Source organism: Balearica regulorum, chromosome 12 (genome assembly GCF_011004875.1).
Source record: "Balearica regulorum gibbericeps isolate bBalReg1 chromosome 12, bBalReg1.pri, whole genome shotgun sequence".
In the NCBI taxonomy this organism is placed as follows: domain Eukaryota; kingdom Metazoa; phylum Chordata; class Aves; order Gruiformes; family Gruidae; genus Balearica; species Balearica regulorum.
This window is the reverse complement of record NC_046195.1, coordinates 8,214,159-8,230,444: the sequence shown is the minus strand read 5'-3', so window position 1 is coordinate 8,230,444 and position 16,286 is coordinate 8,214,159. Positions and strand designations below refer to the sequence as shown.

The following is a 16,286-nucleotide window of genomic DNA, read 5'->3' as shown; positions in this document are numbered from 1 at the left end:
AAGTACCATAACCTTGTAAGCTGTATGGAGGGTGAGGCAGATGTAATTTGGCCCATCTCAAAGAAAACAATTTGTTATTCAGAACAACAACAAGAAAAGAGATTAAAGAACCATTTTGCAGCAACCATGTGCAAAAAAAAAGCTATTTGAAGAATAGTCCTGGAAGGGTCGTCTGTTTCTGGACTGCGGACTCTATGATGTTAGGCATTGAGAGTGTATCCTGATATAAAACATTGCTGCTTATTTATGCCTTCTGTGTTTACTGTCATGAGGCTTATACAGTTCATTTTAAATACTTCATGCAGAAATTCAAAAAGCCTGTTGCCTTTTATGTTCTCTTAATTTTCTGTTTTCAGACAGAAATCAGTGTTTCTAAATGGTATGGGTGGGTTTGCCTGTTAAAGCACTGGAAGTCTCACGAGTCTGTACTGGTTTTGGCTGGGACAGAGTTAATTTTCTTCACAGTAGCTAGTATGGGGCTACGTTACAGATTTGTGCTAAAACAGTGTTGATAATACAGGGGTGGTTTAGTTACTGATGAGCAGTGCTTACACAGACTCAAGGCCTTTTCTGCTCCTCACATCACCCCACCAGTGAGTAGGTGGGGGGGTGCACAAGCAGTTGGGAGGGGACACAGCTGACCCCAAACTGACCAAAGGGATATCCCATACCATATGATGTCATGCTCAGTATATAAAGCTGGGGAAAGAAGGAAGAGGGGAATGTTTGGAGTGATGATGTCTGTCTTCCCAAGTAACTGTCATGTGCAATGGAGCCCTGTTGAACACATGCCTGCCAATGAGAAGTGAAAAATTAATTCCTTGTCTTGCTTTGCTTGCATGCACGGCTTTTGCTTTACCTATTAAACTGTCTTTATCTCAATCCACCAGTTTTCTCACATTTACTCTTCTGATTCTCTCTCCCATCCCGCTGAGGGGGAGTGAGTGAGTGGCTGTGTGATGCTTAGTTGCCATCTGTGGTTAAACCACGACAGTCCTTTTTGGTGCCCAATGTGGTAAGACCGCACAGGAAACTGTAAATTAAAAAGTTCCATGAGCAGTGGAAAAATTGACAGAGGAGACATACATCTTCAGGTACTTAGGCATTTTAAGTACCTGGGTTGCCCATCTTCACTATTATACCTTTCTTAGGATATTGAGAGAATATCTGAAGAACAGTAAGTGTTTTAAGTTACAAGAGATTGATTAAGTTTTGGGGAGATGGTATGAGCAAACAGAATTTTTCTGTGTTTTCTGGAATTGCAGTTTTCTCTCTCCAGCTGTTGAGGCACTGGATGTCAGTGTTTTGGCAAAACCTTCAAACCCATGCTGCTGCTTACTTTGATTTTTTTTTTTTAAATTCCAGATTGTATGCAAAATCTTTCTGAGAAACATTTTAGGACAGCATGGCATGTTCAGGATGTGTCTCCAGCAAAGACAAGTGAATTTTGAAATACTGACATGAAGAGCAGCAGCTTTATTTGACTGTGCAATGCCCTGTGTGAGGAACAGCCCTGAAAAGAGCATAGTATAGAGTAGCATAAGTAAAAGGCAATCCCAGACAGAAATTCCTGGAGAGAATCCTAAGCTATAAATGGCTCATTTGTTCTTTGGGTTAAATCCTGGCCCCACGGAAGTCTGTGGCTAAACTCTTGTTAACATTGACAGGGCTGATACACCACCCTGTTTGCTTCAGTTTTAAGAAGGCGAATCCTTTTGACGTGTATCTTCTATAGGCAAAGAGGCACAACAGTTGTCCAAGGACAGCTCCCTAAATTCTACCAAAACCCCCAATGAAGGAAAAGGAAAACAACTACATTCCAGTCAGGAGGCACAAACTGTCCAAGATATAATCAAAAAGACTCAGCAGAAGCAGGAATGAATGATAATGTAGCCTCCCTAAATCCTCCTTGTATTGAACAGGGCATGTGTGTAAGCTAACAGACTTCTCAGAACAGGTCAAATCACCTTGAGGATTCTTATTGCTAAAGTAGAACATGTCAGGATGTAATTCTTCATGATTTCCAAAACCAGCGAGAGATTGTGTGATCCAAGAGAGGTGACACAAGTCATTGCTTGTGCAGTAGGTAGACATTCTGTCTACATGATGCATTGTGACATTCATCTCACTTGGGAAATGAAAGGAGAATCCTGCTGAGTAAATTAGAATCAGTGGTAATACAGCTGTTAGCTACAAACATTTGTTTGGCGTGAATCAATCTCGACTCTCCTGTAGTTTGCTTTGATGGTCTCTCTAGTATCTTGTTGACTAATGATGAGATCATGGTTTGTTAATCTAAGTGCATAAAGAAAACATTCTGCCAAGCAAAATGCAGACTCTTTTACTGGGGTTTATTGCAGTTGTTTATAGATCTTTTGTTTACACAGGCATCCAAACCAATTTGTTGGATATTTATTTGGGTTACGCTACAGAACTGCACGAACACAGACCTGAATCCTATCTTTAATCTGTCTGCATTTTAATGGGTCATAGATTGAACAAAGTGGAAACCAGCCACTCAGGATGGATTTCTTGTTGGCCAGGGCTTCAAATGTTTTATGTGCTATCTGTAATTCTCATCTTGAGAGTGTTTAACAACTGGAGAGAGTTGTAAGCCACTCTGATTTGGAGGTAACACATTTGGTTTTGAACAGAAGTTATTAGAATGCATTAAACTTTTGCAACAAGCAAAATACATTTTTTAATCCAGCCAGTGCTTTAAATGCACATATTTTTAAATGTGTAACTTCTTGCTCCCCATAATCATCTCTAATCTTAAGCCCAGGACATACTGCACCCAACTATTCCAACTTAGGGGTACACAGTTCCTGTTCAAATGGAGCACACATATACAGACGTGGCCAGACAGCTCACAGCAGTCAAAATGGCTGTATTTGCAAAGCCTGTAAATTCACAGATTTGGGTGGAAATAAAGGCAAATGAAGAGTAAAGCAGCTTCTGATGGCTGCTTTTCTCTGCTATTTGAAGGCCTCTCACCTTTGCTACTTTGCAAAAGTTCTTTCAGAAAATAAGAAGGTAATATGAAGAACCTCTCTGCATTTCTGATGCATGTAAAAATTTGTTTTGCTTTTGTACTGACAGGTTCTATCATTAACTTGCTCAAGCTGAAAGTACTAGTGGCCTTAACCAGCACCCGGATGAAATGGGGGAATGGAAGTTAATATGGTGACATTTATATATCTGATGGCTATCGGAAATCCGCATCATTGGAGTGTACAGTTGACATGCCTCAGACAAGACCAGAGACAAAATATTTCTAGTATTATTTCATTAGAAATTGAAAGCGTGTTTTGGAGAAGTCAAAGACTCTATAGTACAGCTCGTATCACAGCATTGTGTTTAAAATGGTACAATGTTGACTTGCTGTTACAAAAATTCAGTGTTCCAGGAAATCAGAAACAATATGGAATAGTTTACGCTAACTCTACATTAAAACATTCCATCTGTTCTTGCTTTAGGTTCTTAGAGAATGGCTTTTTCATCTCTGTAATGCTTTTCACATCCTATTAGTAAGGCTTTTAAAGGTAGGCACTGAGTTAGTAGAAAACCCACAGCTTTTGAGTTTAAACGCCTATTAAAACTAAAGCTGTCTGGAACTACAATAAAAATTTATTTTGGCTACAAAAGACAACTTTGAAACCTAACCCATCTGTATTTTCCCTCCTCCAAACAGTGCAACATCCTGTATAATAGAATATTTATCTTAAACAGGGACCACATATCTTTATGAAAACAATTGTTTCAACTTAATTTATGGGGGGTAATCAGCTCATATTAAAGTTTTCAGTATTCCAGGATGCTAATATAAATCGGTTATAGGAGATGTAATGACTAGAGTAATTCCACAGAATAATCTGAAATCTGATGTTGCCATTGACTTAGAATGTAACCTGTGTATATTTTATCTAAAATTGCCATTAAAAATTCATCTACAGGCATATAGTAATTCCAGAACAACTGTGTGTGTGCAAATTAGGTATACAACTGCAGCTACATTTTACTGATAATTTAGGCTCATGTATGGTGACTTCCAAACTCGATTACAGGATAATCCCACCAAAATAATTTATTTGAAATAACTGAGCTGGTCTCTGCTATCCCTGAGCCCACCAGGGAGATACTCACTAGTAGAGCTGCGTGGTCAGTGAATTTATTGACTCAAATCAAAACCAAATTGACTCACCGTGAAGAGCAGTATCCCTGGGATGCATAAAGCCTCCCACTGCCACGAGTGGGAGTCAAACATATCAAAGAGCAACTGGATCCCTGGGGTTTAGCTCCTTCCATACAATAGTTTGTCAGATTTTGAATTGAAAAGGGACAGGTTTAGCAGTCTGTAAATATAACCAGCCCTGAAACTCCCACTGAGATTCCTTTCTGTCTGCCTTCAGACAATGAGATAAGGCGCCTTCTCTTGTGACTTCAGTCTGGAGTACCTCTATCATCCCCACCCCAACCCTGATAACAGCCAGCTTTGCACATATTTGAAAGCAAGACGCCGTCTGAGTTTTGAGGGATTTGTTACTCTTTCCGTAGATTACAGCCTTCGTCTTCAGACCAAACCTCCATCTGCATCATAGACTCATAGCAAAACATTCTGGCATCCAAGAGACACCTGACTCCCTTCATCTTTTGGCCACCTTCTTTCCATCATTTTGGAAACAAACCCTTGGACAATCTCCTTTTCTCCCTGCACTCTTTCCTTTTTAGACCTCCTCCTCATCCTCACTACGCTTGAATGCAGCATCCAAGTTGAAGTACATCTGCCCCAATTTGCCCCCTTCCTCTCCTCTTTTCCTCAAGTACACCAAGATACACAACTTATGGATGCTAAATCAGCATTTTTGTGTGCTGTAATATACATGGGATGTTCTGCTTACTTGCATGTGATTCACATCCTCATAAGCCCACAGGAAATCCCAGCAATATTTTTCCAGGCATATCTCCTGTGCTGAGGTGCCGAGCACAGCAGGGGCTGGAGGAAAGGAGCCATTTCTGACTTGGAATTACTGCAGTACGTAAGATTAGCTGGGAAGGAAAGCCCACTGTTACTTAGATGTAGCTCTTCTGCTCAGTGACAGTGAGAAATGTAGCACAAGGACTTAGTACTATCTCCCCAAGTATTTACTCACATTTTACAGTAACATATTCATGAAACCTCGTACCTCAGTGGATCCAGTAAAAGCAATTTTATCAATGCCAACATGAGATGCCATGGCTGCACCAACAATTGGACCAAATCCTGGCAAAATATTGACAACTCCTGGTGGAAAGCCAGCCTGTCAAAATAGGAAAGAATGAAGGGAAGCATGATTTATGAAAACTGACAGAGCACGTTAAACCAGACATGTGCTGGTAGTCCCTTCCCCGCAAGGAGAGACAAAGACATTATTCCTGTCAATTATTCTTACCTCCTTGATGAGGGCTCCCATATAGAGAGCGCTGAGTGGTGTTTGTTCTGCTGGTTTAATAACTACTGTATTGCCACAGCACAGAGCTGGAGCAATCTTCCATGCAAACATCAGCAGGGGGAAGTTCCACTGCAGGAAAAAATAAAAGTTGATAGATGGAAAAATATTGCAGTGGTGTTTTGTTTTCAAGATGTCAAGCTGCTACCTCACTTATTTCTCAGGCTGATCCTCAACATAAATCTTTCCCAGCACAAAGCAAGGATTTTTTTTTTTTTAATTACTGCCATTAAGAAAGCGACAACAGTGACCTTTTAGTTCTTTCTCTCCTGTTCAAAGAAATATAGCCCCCACCCGCAGTCTTCATAAAAGAATCTTCTGTTATCTGTTAATTTTTTTAGTCGCCACTTTTATTTCATTTGCTGTTTTGCAATTGGCACTTTTAATCCCCTATGACAAATAGTTCTTGCTTCTGATACATTTAGAAAGATCTGTTTGTTCATGCTGAAGCTTTTTTGGATGTGAATTTCCTATCCCTGAATACATCTTAAGATATGAAATTTATACTCAAAATTATATAATACTTAATTGACAGGATTACAGTAAAAAAATCCCATAAATGTCAATGCTCGGTCAAAGCATTTAATTTTCTTGAAAACTTCGTACTGCACATTTATACAGAAAACACTAAAAGAACAGTAACAAACAAGTTGAGAAGCACTCATTGCTGATATAAAATTTTGTATCGTCATTAATTTAAACTTCATTTAACTGCAGCAGCAGATGTGGTGAATTATTTTGATGCACAAATAAGTTGTGGATAAAGTTAACAGTAACAAGCCTTTCTGCACCAAAGCCTGATCCTAACAGGTTAAGTGGATAGTCCTGCTGATTTCAGTGGAAATGCCAGAGTAATAAAATAACTGCATTTGCACAGTCACTCTTACAAATGCATATAACCATCTCCTTTGGAAAGAAAATAGAAAGTATCAGTCACAAAGAGTCAGCCACTGGCCAGAACATATTACTGCCTGATGCATATCAGCTGCCACTCTCACAGACATCTCTCTAGCCCCTGGCTAGCTTGAAAAAATACACAACTGTCTTTCCTTCACCGAACACCCAATTTTTTACTCCCTCAGTTGTTTATAAACTCTGGAGACAAAGTGATGTTTTAATTCCATCTCCAGTGTATAAACCTGGGAGGGGAGCTATAGAGCCAACAGTGTGCCGACAGCCTGCACTTCTAATGGTATTGCAAGGAGAGCTCTGATGAGTTTTATAGGGTAGTATATAGCCCTGTTTATGCTACAAAGCTGCCAAAGAGTGTATGTTTTGGTGGAAGCTAGGATGTGAAAGAGGATGAGGAGTTTAGCGTTAGGCTTGCTGTTTAATTTTATTTTTGTAATAACATATTTGCCAGTGTAATAGCTAAATGCATGCAGCGGCCCAGGGGCTGCACTCTGTGACTGGTAGCTGTGGAGGAAATATGGAACAGATCAGCAGCAGTGTTAGAATAGATAGTGTGACAGCCATGTTGAAGTTTTGGAGGACAAACTTGAGGGAAGAACGAACAAGTAGGGTAGATGGCTGGGTACCGGAACAAAGAGTCTTACAAAACTAAATTAAATAAATCCTGCTTTTGGTGGCATCTTCAGCCCCTGGCCAAGTGCCTTCAACAGATCTGTCAGTTAAGTTCAATGAGACAAGCCTAAGAGATGTTCAACGACTTTGGGGTTAGATGTTGGGGTTGTCATTTTGCAAATGCTTATCCTTGTGCCTGGCTGAAGAGTGGGGACAGAGCTGTGGAATCATTCATTCATAAGGACCACTCGTGAGTCAAGTTAGGAGAGTGTGTAGGTGTTTGCAGGACAGATGTAGCCACAGACTCTCTGAGTTGTTTGCATGTTTCTCTGAGTTTCTATGGAGTGCCAAACACAATAGCCACCCCTTACAAAGACATGAAATAACAACAAATATAAATAGGGAAAAAGGGCTTAACATTGTTAATCTTTTCTAGCTGCTCCTTTTAATGGAATTGGTGCATGTTGGTGTTTAGTGGCTTTGTGGTTAACATGAACAAAATAAAAAAACATCAACAAAAACTTCAGAGAATGTCCTGATTAGTTCCCCAGCACTTTGTCAAGTAAAAAAGCTTCCACACAATATTTTAATAGCTATATGTGAGCCTCCCATTGAAATTTCTGCCAAAGCTAATTAACTGGTTCTTCTGAAAAAGTTAGCTTCTCAGTGTAATTCCCATGCATTGTTCAGCAACAGTATATTAAGGATGTATATTGGGGTGTAGGGGGAGTATTAGATTTGATGAAATGCTGTGTTTCTCTCTTATAACAAATAAAACAAACATTTCATGTCTTTTATTAGCTGCACAATGTTAACTGTAATGGTATGTCTCCGGGAGTTTCCTTTTCTCCTCCAGCCTTGTAAAAGAAATAGCAGGAAAGAATGGAATTAAAATGCATCACATTCTCCCAGGAACTGAGGAGCCTGTTAAATCACAGTAAAAACTAAATAAATAAAAAGACTACCACAGCAAAGCATCAATTTTCCATAAGTTGTGTGAACATCCATAACCACTGACAGCATATTAACACTGTGTTTTGCTTTGCTTGTTTTAATCATGAGAATTCTATGACTTGAGAACTTAACTCCTAATAACAGAGCCTAAACCCTATTAGCATGTTCAAATAAGCATTTGCAGGGAGGCTGTTAAAGATATGTCAACAATATGAGCTCAGCTTTTTTCGTAATGGAAAACACACATAGCCGAGGACCATGTTTTATGTGTCTTTAAAGAGAGCTGGTTCAAATGAAAATAAATAGAAAGCGCTAGTAGAGATACTCACAGGGATGATCTGTCCACACACTCCAATGGGTTCGTGTCTTGTAAACGTAAAATAATCTCCATCTGAAACAGATGAGCATGGTTACTCTCAAGTGTAGTTTGACTTGGCAGAACAAAAAAAAAAAAAAGTAGAAGGGAGAAAAAGCTCTAAGGATCAGCCTTTGATGGCAGTAAAAGAAATAAAGAAGTCGTGGAAATGTTTTTTCATGAGCCAGCATGGGAAACCTAGGTTCGGGAGCAACCTAGGTTGCTTTGTTCTGTAGAACAAAGGAAGCAGGCATCCCATGAGAAAGTAACCTGCTTTGTGCCTTGGGAAAGAGGACAAGCTATACTGCACAAAAAAGGGCAATAGCAAGGAAGCCACTTACTGGCCTCTGCTGATTTCAAGGTGAGAGAAGTGAAGGAAGAGTCACAATGGCAATTTCCTGAAAGGCATGACTGGAACGCAGCAATATACAATATAGAGGTACATATACAAGCAGATGTGGGATAATAGAGTAACATACATCTCTCTCATCTTCAATTGAAGATACAGGCAGTTTGAAGTAAGGGAATGATACACCACAGTCTGTAAATGTGGAATGAAGAGGGGGAGCATGTGACTGATGTGTAGTTGAGCATAATTAACTGCAGAAGACAACACTAAAGAGCATACAGTGGTCATCATATAGCCATACTCTGATAGCTGACTTGTAGAACAAGGCCTGTATCAGAAAGGGCCTCAAACTAAATAGGCAGTCAATTTAAGTTGACAGGGAAAAGTTGGATGCAGCTAGAAAACAAGACAACAGAGAATAAGAAAAGTTTTCACAAACCTTTTGGGCAAGGTAGAGGCAAATAACTAAATGAAGGGACCAAGTCACTGGAAATTTGGAAATGGTGGGCTTTTCTCACTGGACTTTTGACAGAAATAACAACATGGACTAAGAAAGATTCTAACAACAAAGATGCAGGCAAAGCAGACTGCATGTTCACAAACAGCAGGTGTGGATGGTATGAAGCTAAAGGGAATTACTTAATTAACTCTGATCTGGTGATTATTTTTAAGGTCCTGATGAACAAAAATGGCAAAAAAAATCTCCAGGGGTGGGGGTGAGAGGTATCATTAGTTAGAGTGAGTGCTATGCTACATCTGCAGTCCTTAACTAAAGCACTGTTGAGCTCAGGGCAGCCTGAGTCAGGTCATGAAATAAACAGGTCTGTGATTTGGGGTCAGGCCTGTGGTCTGTGGGAACCTTTCACGTGGCCCGGCCTGCTCAGAGCAGCAGGCTGCTGTGCTGGCTCATTCTGCACAGCTGGTATAAGTGACTGTCATGGGGGCTGAAGGAGTTCATGCTTTCACATGAAGCAGTTGTTGCTGCTTCAGCACTTGTACTCCACTGGGAGTACATGCGGAGGCTATACGTGCTGTGGTACAATGTAGGTTTCTTCCCAATTGATAAAGAGCAGGAAAATGGCCTGGTTAAGGTATTGTCTAACCATCAGCTTTGTTAGCATGCTTGGCCTGCATCTGTGCAAAGTAGATTTACAGCACTTTTGTACCTAAATTGAGTCTCGTAGCTGTATAAACCAGCCCAGGCTCAAACCACCTCTGAATTTAGGTCTAATGTTTTTCAGGGAGGTTACAGCTGAGGGAAGAGCTATGCTAAAGGCGGGAGTAAGGGAGTAAGAGGAGGAGAGATTACAGTGGTTTTGCTCCCATCGTCACTGTCCAACACAGGGGTATGTGTTTTCCTTCACAGGTGTGAGAGCATGCGGGCAGCTGTGGCCTCTACCCCATTCAGTCTGGAGCTGCAGCCAGCCTTGTTCAATATCGGGGAGAGACCTAACTGTGCAACGGAGAGTACATTTTGGGAACCTGCTGCAATGTCCTGTACTGTACATCTGGTAAACAATAAATGGGTTAATTCATAAAGCTTCTTGGCTTTAAGTAAAGACTTCAACTTGAATTTGATTAGAAATAACTTATTTTCAGGTCTGCTTATTTCTGTACATCTACTTTACAGGTTTTGCTCAGTAGAAACCTGAGCTAGAGTAATTAATACATCAGCTGGGGGCCAGACACAGAATAATTAGGAGAAAGGTAATGATAGTCTGCAACCCAGACGAGGGACAGAACAGAGGAAATAAAGGAAGGAGGGAGAGAAAAGAGATTCGTATCAGGAGAAGGAGGAAGAAAATAGTTAGATCAGTCAGTTTGCTCTGCATTGACAAAATGTCATTGCATTGTTTTGATCTCTAGATGCAGCATCTAAACAACTTCCCAGTGGAGATGAGAATGTTTGTTTCACAAATTGAGATGAATAGTTTGATTTTCTAGATTATCTTTCACAGATGCTAGCAGTAGTTCACAGACCAGAGGAAGAATCATCAGACCAGACAGAAGTAAAGTAGAAGTCAAAATACAGAAAAGTATATACAGGCAAAACTAAGTGCTCAAGAGGCACATAGAGGAATCAGCTAAAAATACCAGCTTGTACTTGGTAGCGCTGTGAGAGGTGGATTCTCAACCAGAAGGATGGTGACAATATAACAGTAACACAGTTATGTTAGCACTGTCTGACTTTAGATTGTCACTGCATAATCATTGCCACATGTCTGTGTGCTTCATAACATAAAGTTATAGATAACCTGAAGTTGCTTGCAAGTCAGACAAATGGTGGTTAATTCCTCCGAATGTAGGCAGAACGTTCTTGCACAGAGCAATACCTCCCATGCAGAGTTGCTTGCCCTGCTTTCTTCCACTAGACTCTAGACAGCTGCCCTTTTCGACACCTACTTCCAAAGTTCATCATCCACAGACTTACTGTTAAGATGGGATTTTTTGAGGTTGCTTTCTAACAGTATCTTGTGAACATATGTGACTTGAAGTTATTCAGAAGCTTCAGATGCTTCTGGACAGGGCAAAGATGTATCTAAGAGCCATCTTGTCCATAATGTAAAATAAGCTGTTGCCATGGCAAAATAACTCAAGATTGATGAAGTGAATCACTTTTTCTGAACAGTAAGCATAGAAAGCTCCCCTGTGCTCAGAAATTAAAGAGGAGACTTTTACAACATTTTAGAGTTTTAAGACTGGTTTATACAAGTCATGCTAATGACACTTATTCTGTTGCTATTATGCTATTGCTGGTGATTGTTACTCTTATCCTTTTGGTAGCTGGTAGCCAGAAGAACATTGCCTGAGAAGGATCTAACAGTCTGCTCCCACATCCAATCTAAAAATTTGTCTTAAAAGTTGTTTTTTTTAATATTCTCAGCTGATGTAAACTGGCCTTCTTCAGTCCTCACTGATATTAATAGAGCCAGATCAATTTGCAGCTGCTTAGCACGTGGCCCAAAAATTTTTATTTTTTAATCAGAAAGCAAGCCCCATTCATCCAGGGTTCTCACTTTGGGACAGCAATACCTTCCACAGATGTGTTTGCTCAAATTTCCATCAGGAGTCTCCGTCCTGGATATTTTATTTGCATAACAATCATAATACAGTCACATGCCTCATACAGCAGGACACAGCAAACAAGTGAGTGAGGAGAGCCAAGTTGGTTCTTTAAGCTGTATCATATGTATTGATTTAAAGATATGTTTTTGCTTGCATTCAGTTTATTAGTTTAACAGTTTCTAGTCTAGCCTCATTCTGTTTTAATTTAAATCATCAAGGCTTTATGCATGGGAGCAAGCAGAGGGCAGTCTGAAGGTTTTAGCAGCTCTGGGACCACAAGGAATGTGACTGTAAAACACACTGTTCTTCTTCTGCTTGTCTACCACTTGCCTATTTTTATTTTAGAGGAGATGAAAACCTCAACAGAAACAGATGAAAGATTGGGAGGTTTCAGATTTATTAGCACACTGAACAGAAAGAGAAGGAGATTTAATAGGGTTTTTATTTTGGTTTTGTCATCTTGTTTGGTTTCCTTTGATGCGCTGATGGTAAGTGAATGTAAAGAGCACCACTGCTTAACACTGGCCTTGCTCTAAAATAGCCTTATGAGAATGACAAATTTATGGTGCGAAACTAGAGGAATACAGAGGAGTGTTAAACCAAGAGGAAGAACTAATTGATACCCTGAAAATCTATGAGTGGACTTAGGATTCTACACCACTGATAACTGTGTTAGCACTAAAGATTGCATTTAGGAAGGCCTGCTGAAAATGTGCTTTTCTCTCCCCCAGTGTAGTCCACCTCACTGAAATAAATTGGGGTTCTCATCTGATACAGTACTTGAGGACAAGAATAAGCAGAAAAATATTTACTCTCTTTAACCTGGCAATGCATTTTGGTGACTGACCTAAATTCTGTGTACCTCCAGGGCTAATGAGTGAGAAGGAGGCATTCGCTGACCAGGGAGAAAGGGATTAGGGAACAGGAAATTTGCTGAATATATGAATTTATGGTGTGCTCTGCACTTTTGCATGTTTAAATGTGAAGTGCAAGCAGCAAAAACCAGGCTTTATGAGTCTCAGCCTAAATGACTGTGGAAATTTTCAAGAGTCCTTACAGGACAGTCTACACCTGAAATATTAATATGGTCATTTCTTTGGTGAAAATACGCTGGTGATGATAAACATCAGTCAGTTCACACTGCAATTTTAATAAGCTGAAACACCATGATGAGTAACGCTGCAATAAACGTTACATGATCTGTTTTCCTCCTGAAAATGTTGAGGCCACATTTTCAATTTACCTGCTTACTTAACTTTGATAGTTTTGTGCTTTGCTGAGGCAAGCTAGTGTACTGCGGATATCCTGTTACGTAATGTCACTTTATGGAAATGGATGCGCAACAGCAAAATTAATTTACTTGTGAGTATGCCTTCCTGGTCTCCTTCAGTTAAGTGTAATAAACATGCATGTGCAATGAACAGTGTGCACCATGAAGCCAAAAAAGAATCCATAGAATAAATGTTGGTTTTCCTTACTGTTTTTCCAAAGATTTACTTTATGCTGGTAAAAGATGAGTAAATTTATCTGGATGACTGCACCTGCATAAAATCATTCTTTGCTATCATGTGCCATTTTGCATAATTATAGCAGTTGGTACATCGAGTCCAGACTGCAAATGAATATGTTCACAACAGAAAATGCAGCCTGTATTTGTTAAACAGCTGGGAGGGAGGGGCAGGAGGAAGAAACTTGTTAAATAAAAATAACGGTAATGATTTTTTCTTATCTCTTTAGCAAAAACTAAGAGCAGAATAACTAATTTCGTAGCACTCATAAAGATGTATCTCAAACATACAATATAAAACTCATCCCACTGAATAATTTCAAGAAGCATATGTAACAAAATATATCTGATACGTATGTACAGTTCTCTATAGTAACATTACAAGCTCTTTCAAAGTATAAATGAGTTTGGATCCAGTGTTAGTCCCAAGTAAAATGATTTGCATAGGCAGTAAAACAACATATATAAACAAGATATATACGTAAGCATACCCTTTCTTAAACAGGCAGCTAACACTATTTTCATGTGTTCCAAGGTATTTGTCAGACTTATACCACATCCATTTTTATAAGCACAACAATATTTAAATGTGGGTCTTGAGCAATCTTCTTCTCAGACGGACACATGCAAAAGAAACAAAACACTCTTTGGGACGTGCATGGAGGGCAGACCAATAGCAGGTTGCCTAGTCCAGCCCTTGCTGACTTTTAAACATCTGCTTCAGCAACATACTACACACTGTAAGACCAAACCAAGGTTCTCCTCTGCCTTTCACAAACCTGTAATCTATTAAGCCATTTGGCCTTGAGACAGTTTAGGTGCATACCTGTGGTTTAATCCTCCTTACCTACGGGAATGGTCATTCCATGGATTTTGTCTGCCCAACCTGCATAATACCTCAGGGTTTTTATGACTCCCTGAAGATCTACATAGAAAGCTTGCAGGAAAGGTTTGCCACTGTTCAATGATTCCATAGTCTAGAGGACAAGAAAAAGTTAAGAGATGTAAGCACAGTAGCATTTTGAGAGTATTGTACTTCAGTATTCACTGTCTTAACAACTCAATTGTGACAGATTTCAGTGAAGACCAACCAGTTACACCTTGGCATATTCTTACTCCACAAGGTTCAGAACAGCTATCTGATCCCCTTTGTTACTTCTTTTTGCAAATGTGAACAAAAAGCATTTTCCTTAAAAAAAAATCTGGTTCCTTCTGGAGTATTCAGAATTACTGTGATTTTAAGAACATGTGCGTGCCTGTGTGTTTATGTGTGTCTGTCTCTCTGTCTTGTGGGTTTGTGGGTGTATCCGCATGCATGTACATGTGCCTGTGTGTATTTTGGACTTAACAGCCACTGTGTTTGGTCCAGATATATAAATGCTAAATTGCTTTAATCAGGAGCCAAGATAAAAATGCCTGTCAAACTAGGTTCTGTTATGTTAATGATAACAGCTGAGAAGGGGCTTCTTGTAACCCCATATTAATGATCTGAATCCATAAAGAGAAGAATGGACATATCCCTCTTTATATAATTGATGTGAATATAAAAATTTCTCTGTGTGGCTGCCAAGACTCCTGCTGAGGTCTGAGATATCTGTACTGTACAGCCAGTTTATTTATTGCCATCAAATAAACAAACTCTCCTCTAGGGAAGCTCATAAATTAACAAGCTAATGTCCTTATTTTTAAGTTAATATTCCTATTTTTAAAAGTATCTTATAAGCTGTCCTCTTAGGGGTTCCTAAGATCATTTAGCAAAAAGAATCCAATAAAATATCCTAAGATGTTGAGTAGCTTAACTCATTCTCAATAGCTGTCTAATAGAAGTCGTTAAGAATGGGCAAAGTACGCCCATGTGTAACACACCAACCATCAAATGAGTTTCTATAGAGAAGAACGGAGGCCTAATTCTGCACTGACTTATATCCCCAAGAGCAATTAATGGCATTGCCTGCAGTGCAATCCAGTAAAGAAGTTGGCTCTAGAAATACAAATGAAATGACAGGCAGAGTAAACTTGATTTGCTGTGCACTTCCTTCTCCCTGTGGCGATTTTACAGTATACACTGGTGGTAAGATGATTTAAGTGTTGACAAAGCTGGAATTAAGATGTTCACCAGCTTAGTTCAAAGCACTTGACATGCGGAAAACATTAACAATGCCACTGTTTAGATGGCTTCATACGTGAGTGAAATAGTGCAGTACCCAGAATTCATGTTACCAGTTGAGTGTGAGTGTCAGTGAGCATTTCACCTGCCATTTCATTAATATCTGCATAGATCACTTCCCTCGGTCTTCTATTTTTTTATTTTAGAAAACTTACAAGTGCACATAACAGGCATAAGCGTGTGCGCACACCCATTTGTTTGTCTGATGTCCAATTTAAAGCTCATTTGAGTCAATTGGAAGACTCTTGTTGACTTTGATGAGCTTTGGATCAGGTCTTAAGTAGAGAGTCAGCCATCTTAGCCATCAAGCTGAGTGTAGTTTTCAAATGTAATTCATATTAACACATTTATGAACTAATCTGCTTTCAGAATGTAAAACCGACAGGTGATTTGACTGTTGATTTTCATGTGCCACTTACAGCAAGAATTGCCCTGTCTCTTTCGACCAAGTCTGCTAGCTTGTCCAAAAGATGGCCTCTTTCCGATGCATCCATTCTCCTCCAAACTGAACCTAGAGAAAAAGCAAGGCGAGCTGCCCTCACTGCTTTGTCCGTATCAACCTGTCAAGAAGGAAGAAAGAAACCAAAGGCACTGAGGGAAATAACATTACCAGGCTTATGAAATTTGCTGTCGTACAACCTTAGTCACATGGTGGGTTTTGGAACTGTGATAAATAAAAGAACTGTCCAAGAGTGCTATTCTGGACCTGTTTCTTTGATCTAGGTATACATTTCTACCAATTCACAGGATGCATTACCTTGTCAGCTTCCTGGATCTCACAGATCTGCTCTCCTGTTGCTGGATTATATACTGGGAATATTCTCCCACTTTCAGAATTTTGCCACTCATTATTGATGAAAATCTAGAAAAGGAAG

The 16,286-nt window shown here is 39.6% G+C and overlaps 1 protein-coding gene across 3 annotated transcripts in view; it reads right to left on the bottom strand.

Annotated features, from left to right (window-relative positions):
• Positions 1-16,286, bottom strand: part of ALDH1A2 (aldehyde dehydrogenase 1 family member A2) — a 57,974-nt gene that overhangs the window by 15,601 nt on the left and 26,087 nt on the right. For 2 of the 3 annotated variants that reach the window (XM_075764052.1, XM_010302317.2), the window contains exons 2-7: positions 16,169-16,273; positions 15,831-15,971; positions 14,092-14,221; positions 8,297-8,358; positions 5,433-5,561; positions 5,187-5,300 (exon numbers count right to left, since the gene is read on the bottom strand). In XM_075764052.1, the coding sequence (XP_075620167.1) occupies positions 5,187-5,300; positions 5,433-5,561; positions 8,297-8,358; positions 14,092-14,221; positions 15,831-15,971; positions 16,169-16,273 (681 nt within the window). Of the gene's footprint in view, positions 1-5,186; positions 5,301-5,432; positions 5,562-8,296; positions 8,359-14,091; positions 14,222-15,830; positions 15,972-16,168; positions 16,274-16,286 lie in introns of those variants that run through there. The other variant, XM_075764053.1, reaches the window with a different exon arrangement.